We start from the raw sequence: 18,016 nt of genomic DNA on the forward strand, positions 1-18,016 counted from the left end.
TTCTTGGCACATGTGTTGGCCTTCTTCCACATTGGTTAGCAACCAGAGATGATAATAGAGAAATAGGACTACCTAACGTCCACCTTTCTTCGTCACTGCTCAAGCGAGGGAGTTCAGAAGTATCCCAGGTATGTAGAATTGTTGCAAATCTAATTTTGGGGGTAAGGAAGCGGCATAAACAATATTTTACGCCCAGCAGAAATTTGACTAATTTCAACATGGTCTTGAATGACAATTTTCTCATTCATCACTTTCCCTGAATTCTCATATATTAAAACCAATGTTTCTCATCCACTTCTCTGGCGTTCTACAAATTTCTGCCAATGGCCTCTTTCTGTGCAACTTAGGTTTCCTTTCCATCTATATTGTTTTCTGTATGTATCAGGTTCAATCTGTTTGAATTTTATGTTAGACAGAATGCAGAACTTTGTTGAATAAATCAAGTACATTTGAGCATTGGAGACTGGACTGAACAGTTGGTTCGAGGGGAGATGAATTATCTATGGAAACCACCAAGATCTTTGTTATTCCTTCCATCACTTGGAAGAGCCACAATTCTCTACTAAACTCCACACATCCCACTCCCAGGGGAAACCCAAAAGTAACGGGAACTGGGCTGCAGTGGGGTAAGCCTTCTTTGGCCGGTCGTACATCAGGCTCACGCCCCCGTCAGTATACGCAGCGCCGTCGCTATGACTGGATTGAGCTGTCCGTGAGAGCTGTTTCAGTGAAACAACTTTTTTCATTTCCACAAAAAACGTGATGGCGGAATATCAAGAGCAATGTGCTGCAGTGAAATTTTGTTCCCTGCTGGGGAAATCAGCCTCGGAAACCATTGTAATGCTCAAGACTGCTTAAGGGGAGGCTGCCCTAAGCAAAACCAGAGTTACGAGTGGTTTACATGTTTTAAAAATGGTGAAATGTCAATTGAAGACCAACCCTGTTCAGGTCGCCCTTCAACATCACGAACTGACGAAAACATCGACAAAATCAATGCCCTCATTCGCGAAGACTGTCGCAGAACCATTGATTAACTTAGTGAGATGTCTGGAGTGACATGGAATTCAATTCAGAGGATTCTATATCTTAATGTTTGCACAAGAGAAGGGTTGCAGCCAAATTTGTCCCTAGCCATCTCACTCGCCAGCCCTCTCTGTGATGCATTTTTGACAAAACACGGCATGATATCGATTGTCCACCCTCCCTACTCACCGGATTTAGCTCCCGGACTTCTTTACGCACCTGACTCAAAAGGGACATGAAAGGAATGCCCTTTCAACTTCAGGGGTAAAACAAAGACCACTAGAAGTCCGAAAGGACATCCCGATAAATGAATTTCAGAAATATTTCGAACATTGGAAGTATTGTTTGAAGGAGTGCATTGTGGTCAATGCGGAATACTTTTAAGGCATCAAAATGTAATGTAAATGAATAGAGAACTTAAGAATCTACAACAACATTCCTGTTATTTTTGCGCCCCCTCATATTTACTAGGATTCAAGGTTGCATATTTACTTCTCAGAATTTTAAATCATTAATGAATGTCAAATTTAGTTTACATACTCAAATTTAAAAATCAACATCTCAATTTTGAACATTTTCATAACACTAACCCTCAGTGGTTTCAACTGCCACTTGGATCTTACTGTACTTTCAATGTAAGGATATCTTTCATGCAAAACAGACATGGCATTATTCTAATCCAGAATCCAATCATCAAAGGATGATTGTCCTGAAACTTGCCTCCAATATGATTGTTCACACCAAACCATGACATATTTGCAACCAGAACTCAATACTGCGATTTCATAAAAAACAATCAACTTCAAAATCTGAGAATTCAACTAAATCTCAAATCCTGGCATCAACGAAAGGCATTTAAACTTCTACCATGAAAAACTCAAATTACTAGAGTATAGATACTTTTCTTTTGGTTTTCACATAAAATAGGCTGCTATTATTATTTCCACATGATTGGGCAGGAGGTGAAGAACGTGCCAATGATGATGCTATGCCACTAGGACACCATGATAACACCACTGGAATTGAAGAATGCAGAGAAATGACAACAAACATGCAATGGGAACTCCCAGGGACTTTTATTGGTTCTATTACATAAACAAAAATCACCAATAGGAGGAAGTTAAACCATTCGCCGTAACAACTCGTTGATCTTATCCTCACGATTACCAAAGTCACCTCCCTCCACGTAATGGTTTGTCTTCTTGCGCCAGCCACCAGTGGGTGTGTTGAGCTGAAAGAACAAATGACACCATTTCAAAAAATGAAGGATGGGACAAAACCATTTATTAGAGCAGACTGAGTGAATGAAGCCATATAACATCCACACAGCTTCCTCAACAGAAAACCAGGACAAAATTCAACAGGGCCGCCAACTAAATTAGAATGACTATACCAGGCCCACTATTCATCCACAAGCCCAACCAATCCACAAATCAACATCACTACCAAAAGAACAATTTATGGCCCCCTCGCCTTTTGAGACGTCCCTTCACTTTAGTTAGCATGCTTTCACAAACAGGACCAACCCAAGAATATGTGATGGCAGATGGGTAGAATAAAGGAGTTGACAATCATCAGTTTTTTTACCTTACAATATGTCACCCACAAATAAATAGAACACAAAACGTACACATTAACTCAATCCTGTCAAAAGATTTCAGGAGCACTACAACTAGATTTTCCCTCAGCAGTAGCATTTCCATCAGAGCGAGGCAGACAAGGATGTCCCTGCATGAAAGCCAAGCTTTAGTTTGCAAGTCAGCCAAGGGGTTGCAAGCATTCCTGAGCACACTTAAAATTCAGTGGGAAAGTAGGTCTCAGATGAAAATAAAACTTAAACAAATCAAAATGTTTGACTGAGCTTGGCTGACTAACTCAAACTTGATCATCTGCAAACCTGGTTGATTGTATGAATTCCCTATTAGCTGTCATTCTTATCTACACTTCTGCCCATGCCTCGCCTCCCATTTCCACCACATACATGTATACATTGTGAAGCATGGGTGTTTATAGCCACCCCTTTTTCCAAATTTGGTGCAAATAATGCATATTATCCCTCTCCAAAATCTAAAAATGACATAAGGACAACCCTACAAATCAAAAGTGGCAAATACTGAATTTTTACAAAGCATTCCCCGAATTTCCCACAATGGAGCACAGTGTAAATCACCTATATGTAACCTATCTTAAGTCTTACAAAAAATTGATCCATAGAATGGAATTCCCTGACGAAAAGCAGCAAAGGCATTTCACAATGAACACAAGAAACACTTCAGAGCTATTTGTCTGTCGGATCACTTCCACATGTTCTCATGAGTGCAAGAGATCAAACCAGAAAGCAAATCCATTTCTCTCCGACATTTTGGAAAGAGGAAGCCCATAAAACAAGCAACCTCCATGGAACAGTCGGTCATTCCCACCCCACCCTTGGTCTCTCAGCAAGTTGAGAATTACTCGAGTCTTCGGGCATTCTTGCAGAATTTAAACATTCAATGGCAGTTTTGTTCTCTTTGTCGGCCCTGGTGGCCTTATGTCCTCACCTGCTAACCCAGGGGTCATGGATTCAAGTCCTAGGTGGACTTTCCTCCACCAAGGGCTTGAGTGTATGTAATTGTGTTCAATGTAATGTCCAAGGGTTAGGTGGAAGAAAAGACAAGTCTCAATCTTGCCCAATTAAGTTGATAAATAAATTAATATTATTCCATATACAAATGACACCCGCGGCTAAAAATTTGATCTCCAAGTTGCACACAGCAAAGACAAATGCAATCTGAGTGATTTGCTCTTTCAAAACAGTTCTCTAATCACCATATTTCAAAAGTACGGTAAGTTGCTGTTTTTTTGGGATTTTGGACAGGCAGTGCTGGTGGAATTAAATTAAGTTATTATTTATCTTAACTTAACAAAGATAAGGGAAATTAAAAATTATTTCTAGAAATGTGTATCGATTTGCAAACACAAAACTGGGTTTCAACTGTTTGCAGTGAGTTCTGGGATTAGCTGGTCATTGAGATCACTCGAGGGAAACAGCAGCATACCTTCCAAATCTTAAGACAACTATATAAACAATTTTAAGATAGACAATGCTTATTTTCTTTAGTTTTGTACTATACACACATCATTGCACAATTTATAAATTTAATTTCTTAACTATCATGGTGATGAAATAAATTTTCTTTGGTGCAGCTGCTTCCAATGAAAAACTTGAAATTAAATAAATAATATTACACTAGATGTTGATTAAATTAACACCAGTTAGATACAAATCCTTAATTGTCTGATAATGACCCACGGGCACATATCAGATTAACATATTCACTGAACACCGACCTGAATTCGCATGCTTTGCCATGACTATTGCCTATGATTAAGTTAAAACATCTCTGAGACCGATTTGAAACCCTGCTGCCCATTATAGTTTCTCCAAGACTTGCGAAGTTGTGGAAAACAAATCCCCTGGTGTCAAGTATGTATCCTTTTCCCATCCACGAGAGAGCAGATGTCAGAATGATGTCTAATGCAGTTTCAAGCAGTAACTGCAAACCGCTGAACAGCACTACTTGTGTTTCGACAATTTAAAACCTAAAATTGTTATACTATGCGATGTTGAAGAAAATGTAAATCATCTCTTGACATCCAAGTTCTTATTTATGATACACACAGATGCAGGCTAAATACTACATATTCTCATTTGATTAAGGCAGAAGAATCAGTGAAATTCATGAGCATTATGCTATTTAATTACTACTAGACAGCCTCTGCAGACAGCTACAAATTTTCAACATCCAAACCCTAACTGCATAATCGGCAACCAACCAGGCTTTTTCAATCAGCCAATGAATTTCTTGGCCAACTTAGACTTAATATTAAGCAAAATGTATAATACCATGTTTACAGGTGCTGCTTTGAGCTTTCAATTAGATTTACTGTATAATATGGTAAATAACCCTTCAATAACAAATAAAGATTATGATAAAGACTCCAAAAACAACAAATTGGTGGTTTAGACAATGAAAAAACAAGCACCTAAACATTATTTTCACAAGTCACACAAAAATATAACAATGAATAAGAGGGAATGTAATGAAGAATAACAGCACGTGACTTTAATTATGAACCACATTAACACAGTACCTTAAATGGCCACAAGAAGTTGGAGGCATACTTGAAGTTCTTTCCAACTACAAAAATCTCATGAATAAGGTCCTCCATGCAGATTAAATTCATTTTCCCTGTTCAAAAGAAAAAGGCAAGGCTAATCAAACGAAAACAATTCATTGACAAATACAAAAATTTAAAAACCGCCAATCTACTATCACAGTGTGTCTAACATTTGAGTGGGATAGAGAGCATTCAGCTCAGCGGACTTCAATGCCAAGAGACTTGGCATCCTCAGCTTTAGTCAGGTTGTGTGATCTTTCCCACACCACACCACTTTCTATCAAAATAAGTTAATAAATTGTGTTATTTGTGAAGAACATCAAAGCAAATTGCACTTGCGAAAAAAAGGGCAGACTAGGGGCAGTAACCATCTCCTTGGTGGAATTCCCATCAAAACACCTCTAATACCCTCACTACCACAAGAGACTGTGAAACACATGGCTGGAGTTTGACTGTGTGTTTACAACTTTTAAACTATACTTGAAATATTACTGATGTAGGGCAAAAACCATTGCCACACTCGCAACTATGAGCACCCTGAAGCCTTCAACCCCCTGCCGAACTTTTAACTGCTAAGAACTTCCCTCCACAAATCCCCCTTCATTTCCTCTATGATTATCAATTTTGAGGCCAAACTATATATTAAAACTAGTAATAAAAACGAATTAATAAAATTACTTTAAAAAGCAATAAGCAGCAAAAGTCAAGTTTGTTTTTGTTCCTTTTCACGGGTGGTAACCTAACACTCCCCGCCACACACCTTTGCCGCAGGGGAATCATATAGATGTAGTAGTCTCTGAATATAGCCATAACATATATCATATAGAAGTCTCTGAATCAAACCATACCATATTAGAGGGGGTCTTAAAATAACCCCTTGGCAACGTTGCAATGATAAATTTTGCGATAATTGTGTAAATAAACAAACCCTAAGATTCTTATTTTTGAAAGCAATTTCCTCTAAAAGCTACAAGTCAGGTTACAAATTTGGGAATGTCATTATAGCCAAGGGATAAGGTTGAAGGGAATTGCTTAATAACATGATTAACCAAAGATGGCAGAATAATAGCAGGATATTGATTTTTCAAGCTGGGAGGAAGACCAGGAAAAGCAAAAGTTGTCAACAGTGCAAATATGAATTCAATAAAATAACAGCAAGGTGTGACCTCCCAATTTAAGTGGAAACGTGCTATTAAAATTTAAATGTTCAAGAATATTACCAATGGGACTTAACTAACTTATCAAAATAGATTGAATGCACAAAAAATCCTTACCAGATATCAGTTTTAAAGCATAAAATGTTTGATTATACAAAATGGCAACCACACAAATTGTTGATGTGTGCATGGCAAAAAAACAAGCATTTTTCACTGGACAGTTCAAGGAAACCAACTGTCCACATTTAACAGTATTTGCACTTCAACATTTCTAAAATACAACATAAAAGATATTGGCCTCCTGCCTTAGACCGTGAGATAACTTCATATCGGCAAGCATTATACAAGTGTGGTAATAGTATTTATATTTTTAGACTTTATACATTTACTGACTTCATATGCCCAATACATAATCGATTCACTCATATTTTTCAAAATGGAATTAGAAACGAAAACACTTTCACAAATGGTAATGGGCACAAGTCTAAGTTAGATGTCAGATTAGAGCTAATTTCATTTCCTCTATTTTAAGATAACTAAGCACAGCTATTCATCGAAAGCCTATTCAATAATATTAGTTAAAAATTATCTCTAATCTTTAGGGCTGCAAAATAACAAGAGAAACTTGCAAATAATATTTCGCTTATATACTTTCCACTTGACTGTTACATAAAATTTTCGGTTGCCTCACAGTGCCAATTTGATATAAGATTAGTATAGCAAATAGATGAAAGGAGGTAATTTTTCCGTCAAATTTTGAATTAACTATTAAATGGTTCCTGTGACATATACTGGAGTTAATTGATTAACATAGCCCCTCTATAAGAATTCATTTACCCTTCATAGCAACAACTCTAGTTTACGCAGTAAAGCTTTATCTAGGTTATAATGCCACAACGTCTTCCTTAATACTTGCATCGCGTGAAATGAGTCAACGACATTAGAACAGCAGACAAAAATCTACGGGACTATGTTTGTATTTGCATACAGCCACATGCCGAAGGAAAATATGTAGGCAAGAGAAGCAACCAATAGTAAAGAAATTCATTGATAGTAAATTCCACAATAGTGATGACGTGTAAGTGCAGTGGGTTGAGCGCAGGGCTACTGAGCCGAGGGTCCGAATTCAATTCCCAGACACATTTCTGGACACCCTTAAATTACCCGAGCGGATTTTTCCGCTACCATAGACAACCGGGAAACCATACGCGGCGCAGGATAAGGAATTGATTTCATTTTTACCCGGGTGTGCGAAATTCACAATCATTGGTGTACGCACTAAATGAGCTCTACCCTCACCCCAATCGTCCCTCCGGTTAGTACTCAGCAACAAAGGTATATCCGGACATAGACACCAATTTACAACAAATTGCTAAGTAAATTAAAAGAATACAGGCTCTACGCAAGGACCACTATTAGAACTATTCAACGGGGGTCTCTTGAACGCCTAACTTACCAAGCCGACTCTCAATAATGGAATTTGAGGTAATAGGAATCCGCTGTCCGTTGATCTTGGCAAACCCCCTCTTGTAAATCAATTCTCTAACACTCTTAAGATTTGGATATCCCCAGGTCACGTAGGGCTCGCATATTCTCAGCATGTTCAGGGTTGCCTGAATAGAATAAAATTGAATTAGTTCTTGCATCAGAGCACAATAAGTTATGCGAAGTTGACCAATCCTCAGTTCTCCAAGGTGAATGTGGTTTATAATCAATCAAATTCAGTAAACAAGGGTCATCATATATAGAAGGAATTACCAAATTCCAAGAGCCATTTGCAATTACCTTGTTGAGCTTCAAGAAAATTCCATTGTTTATTTGCCGCAACCGAAACAGCTGCAACACCTTGCGCACCTTCGGAGACACTTGGTTAATACTAGTTAAAAAGAAAATTAAAAGGTATAAGCATAGGATACCAATGTTTGAAGTGGTTAAAACAGATATTAAAGTAATAAATACCCTCTTATACGGATAACAAATGCCAAACGTGGCTCCCCTGGTATGTAATAATTTTTACGGTTCCTCGCCTGCCGTGCTAGCCTAATTTCATCACGCTCACGTCTTCGGTACTCCTTAACATATTTTTCGGCTCTCTTGAATATCTCCTTTCTTGTTTTGATCGCCGCTGATTTCCTCTGCGAGAATAATCACAATATAACGTTCATATCAAAACACCAGATTGAGAACTTCAACCACACACGTGTTGAACATCGCAATGAAATTGATTACCTTTAAGTTACTTCTTATTATTGCCGCTCTTGATTCTAAACGCCGTTTCCTTCTTTTCAGAACGGATTCTGGAACGGCTGGCAGCTTTTTAGAAAGCGTCGCCTTCTTCTCCGGCTTCTTTTCCACTTTGGCTCTGAAAGAAATATCACATTGGTACCCGACACTAAATACACATTCTCAATCAAAATTACATCAAGTAAAGTGCTAAGTAGTAAATTAAATCCATTCACAAAACGAAAGGCTACAATAATATTATGCATAAACGTTAAAAACTAGATGGATGGAAATAGATTTAAATTACGCCAACGTGTACTTACGCGTCCGCCATTGTCCTGAACTCGGAAGAGACCTTGCTTAATCGTATGTCACTTATCTGTCTAACACTTTCGGTCGTTTCGATATTTCGGCGAAAGATGGCGGTTATGGCACTTTGAAAAAAATTGAATGTGGTAGTAGCGCCAAATGTTAAAGAGGAAAGATCAGCTGGAAAGGGGTTTCAAGGGAATAACCATTGAAATAAAATGAAAATAAATTAGGGCACAGTTTTCTTAGTGTGACGTTGATGACTCAAGCTGTTACAAGATGTGGTGCCATCAGCCTATATTTTGCCTTGAGAAACGGCTAATTAATTTAGTATATAGCAAGCGAATGTTTAGTTTTCGAAAACTGGCTCATATGTATCGAACCTTTTGGCTGCCTAATAATCCAGTTCCTCCATATGACCATGTGTGTCAAATTGGTGATCCAGTGCTGAGAACCAAAGCGGAATTAGTAAACCCCGAGGAAATTATGTCCGACAAGATACAGCTTGTTAGTTAAGTGTATGACACATTTGCTTTTGGCTATTTTATTTTATTATCAGTGCTGTGAAGAATCTCTTTTAATTGCAGATAATAAAGAAGCTCAGGAAAACAATGAAAGGATACGATGCAGTCGGAATGGCGGCGCCGCAGATAGGTATTCCCTTAAGAATATTTGCCGTTGAATTTTCTGAACTCAAGAAGGAAGAATTCAGTAAAGAAATAATTCAGTTACGGGAAATTTCATCCTTTCCTTTAAAGGTTAATTATAGTTTCCCATATATATTTAGATCTATGTTAAAAATTTCGCCTCTTAAACTAAATTGTAAAGGCAAAGTGAATGTGCAGAAATTGTTTATCTGGAAGTGAAAGAATGAATGCATGTGCATACGTATAACCCGCTATTCCATTCATTAGATGCCAATGAATTTTCGTGTTTTTTTTCAGTGGTAAAAAATTGGCGTGATATAGAAAATAAACCAGGATTCAATGGCAAGTCCAAAGAATAGCACATCTCTCTTGAAATGCTCATAAAATGCAAATTCTTTAGCTTGGTTAAAATTAAATAATTTAGAAATTAAAATTTTATTCCCAAATGCTCATTCTTTTTAGTAAATACGTCAATAAAGTAATAACTTCTATACCATTGGTTAATCATTTCCCTATTATTTACAGAGGAAATCATCGTTTTCACCGTTCGTCCATGAAAATATCCATTTTATCTTTATCATTTTTATGTATAGCACCACGATTGTAATGCCTCCAATCTCTTCAGTACATTACTGCTACAAAAGCACGGTCCAATTTTTTGAAAAGAAGTTCATCCAAATTTGTTTTTTGTCAGTTTCCTCGTATGTTGGAGAAACTAGGCTTTCTCCGGCATTTCCTTTTTTTTCTTCTTCCATTCCTAGTTCCACTTTCTTAAATTAGAATAAGAAGTATTTTGTTCCATGTGACATAATAATACTTTTTCTATGCCAGCAAATACAGTGAATTTCTCATATGCCTTATCTATTTTACTTAGAAGAGCCAAAGTAGCCTGTTTAGTGCCCCCATTATTTCAAAATCCATCTTAGTCTTCACTGACAAATTCTGCTGTGTGTTTGTGTGAATTTTGGCCTGAGTATATATGTGCAGTCAGGCATATAGGTCTAAAGGTTTTACACGTGTCTTCCATCTTCTTGTTGAGGTGAGGCACAATTACCTTCTTCTGGAAGTTCACAGGTATTTTTCCTCTTGAGTGATCATAATAGATGATTTTGTTCAGATTCATTAAAGTCATATCTCCAGCATTTTTAATGAACTTTGGTGTAATGGCATTGATTCCAGGGACTTTTATTCGGCCGGAACAATGTTTCCTGTTAATCCAATAGTGAATAAAATTCTAATCCCTTTAGTATCATCAACAACTTTCTTTTCAATTTTGTTTGTGCCGAGATCCCTTCCATTGCAATTGTTCTGTGTTCTTTCACCTCTACACTTTATTCTCATCTTCTATTAAATTATCCCTCCATCCCCTGCCTGAATTGTATTTCGGTTTCTTTTCCTATGGCCTCAAAATTTTCATGTGTGTATCTGTATATTTTGCACTTCTTCATGCAAATCCTTTGTTGGCTTTCTCTTGGGTTTTTTACCTTTTGCCTAATTTAATTTATTATTCTTTGATAATACAGGGTGCGGCAGCATAACTTCCTTTTTTATAAAGCAAAACCTCATTCAAAAAGGAAGTTATGTATCTGCACCCTGTACAATGGTATATACTCATTTTTCACTGTCATGTAACTTCTTTCTCAATCAGTTCAATTTTTACTTTTGCAAATTATTTATCACCTCTTCCAAATGCCATTTATTGACGAAAATATAATCATTATTACTTGCTCCAGACCTAGGGGGCCCTTCTGACATTTTTTTGAACAGCACATTTTAAGACTTCTCTTAGACCACCATTAATAGTTAGTCATCTTTTCTCATCTGTGCCAATGTGAACATGCTTTTCATAATTACCTTCCTTAGCACTTTGAATAACTATCCTGGATTAAAAACAATGACATACTTAATTCAATTCATAGTGCAGTAATATGTTGTACATCCTCACAAATTACTGTTAAAAAGCAGATATATGCTATCTAAGTTATAAATGTATATGGTACATGCAAGTAGAAAACAATACACGGATAAAGAAATACCCAAGGAACAAGGTCAAAAGATTTATTAAGGAGGTATAAAGGGCTAGAGATGAGCCATCTATAAGACCATTCCAAATACGCACACTATTGCCAGCATCGCTGGCAGCATTCGGCAACATTCGCTAGGCCGTCCGTGTTTGAGTCTGATTGAAAAGTATGGGTGGCTAACCTTTATGGCTGCCTTCAATAACATTATTAAATTCCATAAGATTTCAATCAGAAGTTTCCTACTTACAAGGAGAAAAGTTTCCTTTTAAGTATACTTTAACAGGGAATTAAACCAGGTACAGCATAAAAGAATTAATAGTGTTGCTTTTCCCCAGGCAGCAAGAAAAAATGTATTGTCTTAACTATCCAGGACTATTTGCAATTACTCAATACATGGGTGGTTTATTGGGGGGGAGGGGGGAAAATGCATTCACGATGCAAACTGCACCACCACTTAGGATAGATTTTTGATGGATCCTGGGACTACTCCCTACTTTACTTGTAAGCCCTAAGTAGCATTACACATTGTCATTTACCCAATTCTATGTGGTATAATGCCTCATTCTTTAGCTCCGCATACCTTTCATCTCCCTTCTAACTCCATCCAAAATGCCTATTGTTTACCTCCCTCCACCTATTTTTCCCACTATTCTCCCCTTCATCACTATCTTCAGCATCTCGTTGCCTCTCTCAGTATCTCCTGCATTCACTTGTCCTGCTGCCTTCTTTGAATTTTTCCCAACAGATACTGCTCTTTCCATACCATGTCTTGAACTTAATCATTTGTTTTCCTATCCATTCATTTTTTCTTCATTCATCTCAACGCCTGCATTTCAAAAGCCTCTAATCTCTCTCACTAGCCTCCACCGGAAAGGTTCAGGATACCTGATTTTTCTAATGACACTTAGGGAATAATTATGGCACCATATTAAATTGGTGGAGTCAAACTCAAGATAAAATACAAGAGTTAGATAACATCACAGCCAGATTTAAGCACATTAATCTCATTCTTTCATCACATGATACGCCATCATAATAAAATGGAACCCAAGCCCTTGAGCATATTAGCATGAAGGCTAAAATTTAATGATTCAGCCATAAACACCAATTATTGCACGATGCATATTAATGTGCATGAATGTTTCTGTATATCATCTAATATGCATTGAAATGCATATATTACCAATATTTCTGCATGTATGGGTGGTGCCCTAACATGGCTGTAATGTAGAATACTGTGTTTATGTTTGCTTTAGCAATGTATTAGTTGGGACTTACAAGTTTGGCAGAAGTCTCGGGGTTCATTCGAAAATCACCTTGATCGATCGACCAATCCAAATCTGCAGATCAGAGTGATTAAAAAGTAGCGTGTTTCAAAGAAGGAACTTCTCTCTCTTTATTAGAATTCTTTTGCCACAAAATGAAGAGAGAGGTGTATGTTTTAACAATTTCTTCTTCCAATTTTTCATGACTATTGCCTCAATAGATCCTGGCACACAGCTTTGCGATAAAATAAAATAACATTGGCTGGGGGTTTAGGATAGTAGTAACTTTACTTTTATTAAACATTTTATTTGAGAACAAAGATATTGATACTTAAATTTTAGAATATACCACCGTTGCTTCATTCACATGTGACACAGTTGAGTCCAATGCATGAAATTGGCCTTGCCTCCATGTAAAAGCAGCAACTCTCATATTTGTCTTAAACCAAAATCTTCCATCATCCGAGTGTGTATCTCTGGAGAAACTGGGCGGTGTGGGGGAAGGATGGTTCGTAGAGTATCCTTACTATGGTCGCCACATTCCACAACTGCCGAGTGCTGGATGTTGAATCCTCTGTGGTGGCTACGTTGTCAAGGGCTCAGTCAATTCAAACACAATTCATTAGCCCATACATTCAGTGAGCGGTCTACTTAGGATTGGTTTACTCATTTGTGAAAAAAGAAATATGTCTGCCAGAGTCAAATGCTTCAGCTTCAATCAAGTACTAAGGAATGACCATTAGAACATGAGGATACCACTTGAAAAGGGGCAGTGATAATGGTGGTGAATTTCAGGAATACATCATGTTCTTAGACCAGGAGTAGTTTCACAGTCACCATTAAACACGAATAGTCATAGGAAGATAGTTTCCACTTTCAATTAAACAAAGTGTATTATATAACTTCAGCGTACTTAAAAGTTCATTGTTCAATGTGCCTCTTACCAATAGACTATTAATGGTGTGCATTTTCAGATGGGTTCTGTAATCTTGGGTGTATCTTGGAGAGTTATTGGTAATTTTAAACAAGTGATAACCCTGATTTAATTTGCCATTTTGAATTGCATATCAGGAAACATTAAAATAGGAGGGCAAAAACTAGAGCAGATAGAACAGTTCACGTATCTCGGAAGTGTTTTGGACCGACACGGTCAAAGTAGTGGGGACGTAAGGAGAAGAATTGCACTAGGCAAAGAGGCTTTCACAAGGAGGAGGGAGTTGATGACAGGGACGTTGAGTAAGGATGTTAAGAAAATACTCTTTTAAACTTTAATATGGAGCGTAGCTATGTACGGCGCGGAAACGTGGTCATTGAAGCAGGAGGATAGACATAGATTGCAGGCTTTTAAAATGTGGGTGTGGAGAAGAATGGAGAAGGTGAAATGGACAGAGAAGAAAACAAATGAGGAAGTACTTGGTATGGTGGGCGAAGAGAGGGGTTTGTTGGGAGAAATCCTATGGAGGCAGGAAAAGTGGATGAAGGGGATATTGATCGGCAGTGGGATGTTGAAGACTGTGATAGAGGGGAGAATGTTAGGCAAACGAGGAAAGGGAAGGAACAGGATAGGGATGTTGGATGGGATGAAGGGAGGAAGAAAGTACTCAGAGATGAAGAGGGGTCTAATGTAGAGTAGGATACTGGATTTTGTGTTTTGTTAGGAGTCACAAAATATTTATTTGGTAGTTGTGTCCATCCAAAACCTCATCTTAACCATTAGATTACCTAATAATAATAATCAAGGAATCAAAACTCTTCAAGCTCATAGTTCAATGCAATTTAGACACGCACAGGCACGGTTTGTAAAAAAAGTGTCAGGAATATTTTTGGAAAAATAGATTTATTTCAGGTATTGCAATAATGCCTCAAAATTCTTTGGAGTACATCCCTTGAACATCCACACACGTTTTAGCCAGAACCGCTTTTCCACAACTCGAAGGCTTCCTGGTAGATGGATTCTGGAAGGTCCTTGAGGGAATGCATGCAAGCTTCTTTGATGGCACATGGGGGTTAGGGAGGGAGGATTTCACTTTTGGGAATAGCAAATAGTTTGCTGTTGCCAAGTCGGGACTCTAAGGGGGTAGGGGAATCATCACGATGCCAGTGTGGAAGGTTTTTGCTAGAAAACACTCAACTCTACTCTTGGTTGTCCATTAAGAACTTTGGGACGAGTTTAGTGCAGATCTTTTGCATCGCCAAGTTTTCCAATCCAATTTCCAAAACGATCTCCAATCATACACACACTTAACCAACAGTCTGCTTTCAGATTATAAGGAAATGCAGGAGATGCCCCGACAGTAAATTTAAAAGGAGTCATCTGCTAAATGTTCATCACTATGCAATAATTTCAGTGTAAAAATAATTTCCTTGACCGGGATGAATTCAGAACGTCACGCTCTCTTCAGGAAAAAATTATTATGAATATGTGTCTTGTATGCTCATTTTATTGTTTGCCTTGTTGTATTCACTTCATTTTTATACTGGTATGCACCAAATATTCCCAAGCTTCGTTAATGTGGAAGCATCCTAGAAACAGGCAAAGGCGTTCAAATAGCAAAAAAGATTGTCTAAACAGAGAAAAATACCCACAGCCAATAACTCACACATTCAATTTTATAATGGTATTTGCCTAGATTTAACGTGCTACATATACTGTGCTTCGAATCAATCTTCATTGAAAAGTATTTATTGCAGGTTTTTATCAACCCTGTGATGAAAGTTTTGAATTACACCAAAGTAAGCTTTCCAGAGGCCTGTGAAAGTGTTAAAGGGTTTTCTGCTCTTGTGCCAAGGTTTTTGGAAGTCAGAGTTACAGGTATGTCTCTAGGTTTTGGTGGGGTTTGCTAGCTTATTGGTTGTGTAGATGTGTTCCTTGATGACTAACTCAAAATTTTAATCTTCTTCTATCAGTATCTGTAATATCGCTTACTATTATATCCTTGCATCTGTGTTTATTATCCTATTTTATTTATACACGTTTCCTTGGATTTTATGGAAATAGCCCAGTATAGATGAGTTGTATGTCTTTTGACTTTTTAATAATATATAAAATTTTTTTTGTTATCTTCATGAAGAAGTTTTTTCAGCGATAATGCAAATCAATGGTAAACACTGCACTTCAATCCTTACTTCTAATTTAAAATAGCGCATTTACATACGAGGGTCATCCGGAAAGTAGTACCCGTTCGTGAAATAAAGACACAAAAGTAAATATTAACAAACATAAAAAATTTTATTTGAAAGAGGATACTTTAAACTACTTCTCAACATAATCTCCAAGCAAATTAAGGCATTTGTCATAACGTGTGACAAGTTTCTGTATTCCTGCTGCATAGTCCTTCGCCGCCAGCTCATTGAGATACGCGAGGGACCCATCTTGCACAAATTTTTGCATAATGCAGATGGTGTTTAACAATTTCATGAACAATTGTTCGAGAAACATTGGGAAAATGCTCACAGATGTCATCAATTGTGACGCGCCGATCGTTCCTCACGAATTCGTCAACTGAGCTCACCAGTTGGTCTGTAATGACAGACGGTCTCCCCGAAGGCTCATCGTCGTGTGTGTTCCCCCTCCCCATGTTGAAGTTGCGACACCACCGCCGAACAGACGACTCATCCATTACATTGGCTCCATACACCTCCTTTAATTGGCGATGAATATCACATGGGCGAACGTTTCTTGCATTGAGGAATTTAATCACTGCCCTCACTTCACAACTGGCGGCGTTCTCAATTTTTTTAAACATTGTAAACAATCACAGAAACAACACAGGCAATGCTAGCGTCACGCAACTTGGCTCAGAGAAGGCAGACAAGCCACTGAAGCTATCTGACCTCGTCCAGCGGCTACTCGCGTCGTCAGCTCTTCATGCGGCACGAACGGGTACTACTTTCCGGATGACCCTCGTACATACAGATTTGTATAGTCTGCGGTTAAACTACATTCATTTTCTCCTTGTAATTTGTATGCGTTTATTGTGTTGTTGGTGAAGAAATTGTGCTATGACGTCCTCTTCTCAGGATTCAATTGTTTTGCAGGTTTGAATGAGAGGGGGGAGGAGGTGGAGTGGCATTGTCGGGGGTGGCCGGCTCGCATCTGCCAGCATGAAATGGAGCACCTGAATGGGGGGATGTTTATCGACTCCATGGAGAAGGGCTCCTTTGAGTTCCCGCTGTGGCAGAAGGTGAACACCCGCAGTGGACGCCTCTACTTGACCTTTGCCCCTCACAAATGATCTTGCTTGATGGGTTTCAGTGTACAGCTTATCTTGCCTCTTGTCTTAGTAGGGTGGCATTGTGGTCTCTTGCATTCATTAATAAATGCGTGTTGATTAGTTGCCTTTGTCAACATTTTTCTTCCTCGGAATTGTTTTTCTTTAAGTAATATGCATTAATCGATAGCTAATTTTCATGTATATTGTTGAACAAAATATATATCTTACAAGAAGGGACGTGGCAGTCCTGGGGTAGAGGGTTTGACCACTGACGAGGGGGGCCTGGCTTTGATCCCTGGCAATGCCTCCAGGCAGCCTCAGCTTCACTCAAGCTCTGTAATTTTTTGGTTCCAGACCTTACTGGGGAACCATAGGTGGCAAAGGGGAAGGAACTGGACCTCCTTACCCTGGTGTGTTTCACTCTCTCACCATTGGGCTTAGTACTAGGTGAGCTATACCCTCGCCCATCAAACTGACCTTTGGTATTTTAACTGTGACTCTCTCACGAATGACCATTCATCCACTGGGAAAATATAGCTGCATATGTTTTAAACTACATTCTTTGACACCATTATACCAGCTCACACAACACTGGACTGCCAGATGCCCTTGGGACTCTGTGACGGAGAACTGTTAACGTGTCATTTGTGGAAAGATTCCTTCCACACAATCAGGCAGTTGTTGGCAACAAATCTGATATTGTTCTCCTTAACCACCACATTTATTTCATGCTCAGGTTTTTAACTCTTGCGGAAATAAACATGGTTATGAAGGAAATGGAAAAATATGTGAAATGTCGAGGCCTGCTATGTAAAATGACACTCAAATACCATGGCTACTTCGTGAAGCTACAAGTAGAATCAATCACCTTTTACCAAAAACTGATGTAAACCTACATTTCACGACATATACAGGGCCACAACCAAAAGTGGTAGGACTGATTTTTTTACAAGAATTTTATTGACGATATACTTACATCGACTTAATAATCTT

At 38.2% G+C, this 18,016-nt stretch overlaps 2 protein-coding genes across 2 annotated transcripts; one reads left to right on the top strand and one right to left on the bottom strand.

Moving 5' to 3' along the window:
* Positions 1 to 2,077: 2,077 nt before the first annotated feature.
* RpL7 (ribosomal protein L7) lies at positions 2,078 to 8,996 on the bottom strand. Its single transcript, XM_071594978.1, has 7 exons — positions 8,888 to 8,996; positions 8,571 to 8,703; positions 8,301 to 8,476; positions 8,127 to 8,217; positions 7,798 to 7,954; positions 5,158 to 5,255; positions 2,078 to 2,254 (listed from the first exon to the last, which is right to left on the bottom strand). Exons 1-7 carry the CDS (start codon positions 8,896 to 8,898, stop codon positions 2,144 to 2,146), a joined length of 777 nt encoding a protein of 258 aa, XP_071451079.1. The 5' UTR covers positions 8,899 to 8,996; the 3' UTR covers positions 2,078 to 2,143.
* Positions 8,997 to 9,026: 30 nt separating this feature from the next.
* LOC139696283 (peptide deformylase, mitochondrial-like) lies at positions 9,027 to 17,143 on the top strand. The gene is made up of 4 exons (XM_071594980.1): positions 9,027 to 9,380; positions 9,461 to 9,631; positions 15,501 to 15,621; positions 16,848 to 17,143. The coding sequence occupies exons 1-4, from the start codon at positions 9,153 to 9,155 to the stop codon at positions 17,042 to 17,044; spliced, it is 717 nt and encodes a 238-aa protein (XP_071451081.1). The 5' UTR covers positions 9,027 to 9,152; the 3' UTR covers positions 17,045 to 17,143.
* Positions 17,144 to 18,016: the final 873 nt, after the last annotated feature.

Source organism: Hetaerina americana, unplaced genomic scaffold, assembly GCF_022747635.1.
Source record: "Hetaerina americana unplaced genomic scaffold, ioHetAmer1.1.p SCAF_7, whole genome shotgun sequence".
In the NCBI taxonomy this organism is placed as follows: domain Eukaryota; kingdom Metazoa; phylum Arthropoda; class Insecta; order Odonata; family Calopterygidae; genus Hetaerina; species Hetaerina americana.

Bases quoted from the DNA above. Each gene is read 5' to 3' on its own strand.
- LOC139696283 (XM_071594980.1), top strand. From the start codon at position 9,153: ATGTGGTGCCATCAGCCTATATTTTGCCTTGAGAAACGGCTAATTAAT. The intron at 9,632-15,500 runs GTTAATTATAGT...TATTTATTGCAG, and splicing joins TTTCATCCTTTCCTTTAAAG to GTTTTTATCAACCCTGTGAT. The intron at 15,622-16,847 runs GTATGTCTCTAG...ATTGTTTTGCAG, and splicing joins TTTGGAAGTCAGAGTTACAG to GTTTGAATGAGAGGGGGGAG.
- RpL7 (XM_071594978.1), bottom strand. The intron at 8,477-8,570 runs GTAATCAATTTC...TTATTCTCGCAG, and splicing joins TAATAAGAAGTAACTTAAAG to AGGAAATCAGCGGCGATCAA. The intron at 5,256-7,797 runs GTAAGTTAGGCG...TCTTTTGAACAG, and splicing joins CATTATTGAGAGTCGGCTTG to GGAAAATGAATTTAATCTGC.